At 62.7% G+C, this 2946-nt stretch overlaps 1 protein-coding gene across 1 annotated transcript; it reads left to right on the plus strand.

Moving 5' to 3' along the window:
* The first annotated feature begins 364 nt into the window (after nt 1-364).
* On the plus strand, nt 365-2761 carry MARCKSL1 (MARCKS like 1). Its single transcript, XM_072974874.1, has 2 exons — nt 365-659; nt 1490-2761. Exons 1-2 carry the CDS (start codon nt 573-575, stop codon nt 2000-2002), a joined length of 600 nt encoding a protein of 199 aa, XP_072830975.1. The 5' UTR covers nt 365-572; the 3' UTR covers nt 2003-2761.
* Nucleotides 2762-2946: the final 185 nt, after the last annotated feature.

The following is a 2946-nucleotide window of genomic DNA, read 5'->3' on the forward strand; positions in this document are numbered from 1 at the left end:
GAGTTCTAGGAGAATGACGGGGGCTGCCAGCGCAGGACCAAGGTGATGGGAGCCACTCCGGGAGCTCCCGCGTCCACCCTGGGAGGTGGGCAGTGAGAAAAGAGGGGATGATTGCTCCCTCCCCTTTCCTCTAGGAGCCCCCCTCCTCCTAGCTCGCGGAAGGACCCGCCTTTCTCTTTCCCACACCGGACACCACCTGCCCCTGGGAGCCGTGTGGGCTAGGGGGACGAGACCGCCAGCGTCGCCCACTGCGCAAGTGGGGCCCGCGACCTGAGCCCGCCTCCGCCCCTCGATTGGGCGCTCATTTAAATGTCCGGCCCCGCCCCAAGCTCCGGGCGCATATATATAGGCGGCTCGGCGGGCGGCGGGCGGCATTCTGGCGCGGAGCGAAGCGGCGGCGGGCGCGGCAAGCGGGTTGGGCGCCGAGCGGGGGTGCAGCTTGGTTTCCCCCCGACACCCCTCCCCCTCAGGCGAGAGCCCCACCCCTCCGCCGACCAGGCCCACCCGACCGAACTATCCCCTGCGGCGCGAGCCCAGGGCGGCTCCGGGCGCCCCCCAGCAGAACCCCCGCCATGGGCAGCCAGAGCTCCAAGGCTCCCCGGGGCGACGTGACCGCCGAGGAGGCAGCAGGCGCTTCCCCCGCTAAGGCCAACGGACAGGTGGGTGCGCTCGGCATGGCCCGAGCCGGCCCCCTCCTCTCGCGTCTCGCCCTTTCTAGGGCCCCGGGCCGGGGCCGCGCGCTTTGTCCGGCCCGGGACACGCGGCGCCCCCTCCCCCGCCCGGTCCCTTTGTTCTCGGCGCCGCAGCCCCCGCGGGCGAAGCGAGGGGAGGGGCGGGGAGGGGGCGCCGGTCGGGCCCCGCCGCCTTCTTTGTTCCCGGCCCCGGCCCCCGGCGCTGCCCCCCAGCCGCCCCGAGTGCCGCGCGGGGAACAAAGGCGCTGCTGGTCCGCGCCAAGGGGGCGCCCAGGGGCCGCGGGGCGGGTGCCCGGAGGAGAAGGCACTCCCCCTGCAGATCCGACCTCAATAGCCCACGGTCTCTTTTTAGGGAGGAGTCGCGGTGTAGGGAGAGCCTGAGGTGGGTGGGGGGCCGTTTACACAAAGCAGGAGACTGGGAAAATAGGCCGTCCAGGTGCGGGGAACAGCGCCCCGGGGCGGCTTCCCGCCCAATATCGGCTGCACGGCTTTCTCGCCCTCCCGCCCGCGGGGATCCGCGGTCGCGGGCGGTTCTGCGCCGAATAGAGAGCGCGCCCCAGGGGAGATGGGTGGGGGCCCCAAGACCCCAGCGCCTCCTGCCGGCCGCGGCCTCTGCGCGCCTGTGCGGGGCAGGAGGGAGATGTTTGACGGGATGCCGGCCGTGGGGTGAGCCGGCTACCAGGCTCTGGGGGTGCGGCGGAATGAATCGGGACCCCGTTATCTGAAAGAGGTCAGAGGTGGGCTGGGGGAGGGGTGTCAGAGCCCCGGCCCTCAATGCTGTCTCCTCCGCCCTGCAGGAGAACGGCCACGTGAAAAGCAATGGAGACTTATCCCCCAAAGGTGAAGGGGAGTCGCCCCCGGTGAACGGAACAGAGGAGGCAGCCGGGGCCGCTGGCGATGCCATCGAGCCAGCACCCCCTAGCCAGGGCGCTGAAGCCAAGGGGGAGGCCCCCCCCAAGGAGACCCCCAAGAAGAAGAAGAAATTCTCTTTCAAGAAGCCTTTCAAATTGAGTGGCCTGTCCTTCAAGAGAAATCGGAAGGAGGGTGGGGGTGATTCGTCTGCCTCCTCACCCACAGAGGAAGAGCAGGAGCAGGGGGAAATCGGTGCCTGCAGCGAGGAAGGCACTACCCAGGAAGGGAAAGCTGTTGCCACCCCTGAGAGCCAGGAGCCCCAGGCCAAAGGGGCAGAGGCAAGCGCTGCCTCCAAGGGAGGAGACACAGAAGAAGAGGCAGGGCCCCAGGCCGCAGAGCCGTCCACTCCCTCGGGGCTGGAGAGTGGCCCTACACAAGCAAGTGAGCAGAATGAGTAGCTGGGTGGGGGCAGGTGGGTGATCTCTAAGCTGCAAAAACTGTGCTGTCCTTGTGAGGTCACTGCCTGGACCTGGTGCCCTGGCTGCCTTCCTGTGCCCGGAAAGGAAGGGGCTGTTGCCCCCTAGCCACGTTCCCACTCCTCTTCTCCCTCCTGTGGATTCTCCCATCATCCAGCTGGTCTTCCTCTTAAGGCCAGTTGAAGATGGTCCCTTGCAGTTTCCCAAGTTAGGTTAGTGATGTGAAATGCTCCTGCCCTGGCCCTACCTCCTTCCCTGTCCCTACCCCTACAAAAGGCAATTGTTGGTTTTCTTCCCCAGTTCTTTTCCAAGTAGGTTTTGTTTACTCCCCAAATCCCTGAGCCAGATGTGGGGGTGCCTACACTCCCAAACCCTGTGTGTCCAGCCTTTCCCTGTTGAGTTTTTAGTCTCTTTGTGCTGTGCCTAGTGGCACCTGGGCTGGGGTGGACACTGCCCCTGTCTAGGTTTTTATAAATGTCTTACTCAAGTTCAAACCTCCAGCTTGTGAATCAACTGTGTCTCTTTTTTGACTTGGTAAGCAAGTATTAAGCTTTGGGGTGGGGGGGAGGTCTGTAATGTGAAACAACTTCTTGTCTTTTTTTTCCCCCTCCCATTGTTGTAAATAACTTTTAATGGCCAAACCCCAGATTTGTACTTTTTTTTTTTTCTAACTGCTAAAACCATTCTCTTCCACCTGGTTTTACTGTAACATTTGGAAAAGGAATAAATGTTGTCCCTTTAGTGGTGCTTTTTAATGAGTGGTCTTCTGGGGTAGGGTGAGACTGATTAACCTCAAACCTTGAGGGAGGGACTAAGACAGGTAAGTTTGTGGAGTTTTTTTTTGTTGAGGGGTTGCTGAGATACTCACAGACACCAGAAGCACAAAGAAGTATTGTCGAACCCAGGGATACTACTAGGAGACGAGA

The sequence above is a fragment of the Vicugna pacos genome, chromosome 13, assembly GCF_048564905.1.
Source record: "Vicugna pacos chromosome 13, VicPac4, whole genome shotgun sequence".
NCBI lineage: Eukaryota > Metazoa > Chordata > Mammalia > Artiodactyla > Camelidae > Vicugna > Vicugna pacos.

Excerpts from the sequence above, each read along its gene's own strand:
- MARCKSL1 (XM_072974874.1), top strand. The coding sequence starts at position 573 with ATGGGCAGCCAGAGCTCCAAGGCTCCCCGGGGCGACGTGACCGCCGAG. Across the intron at positions 660-1,489 it reads CCGCTAAGGCCAACGGACAG|GAGAACGGCCACGTGAAAAG; the intron begins GTGGGTGCGCTC and ends TCCGCCCTGCAG.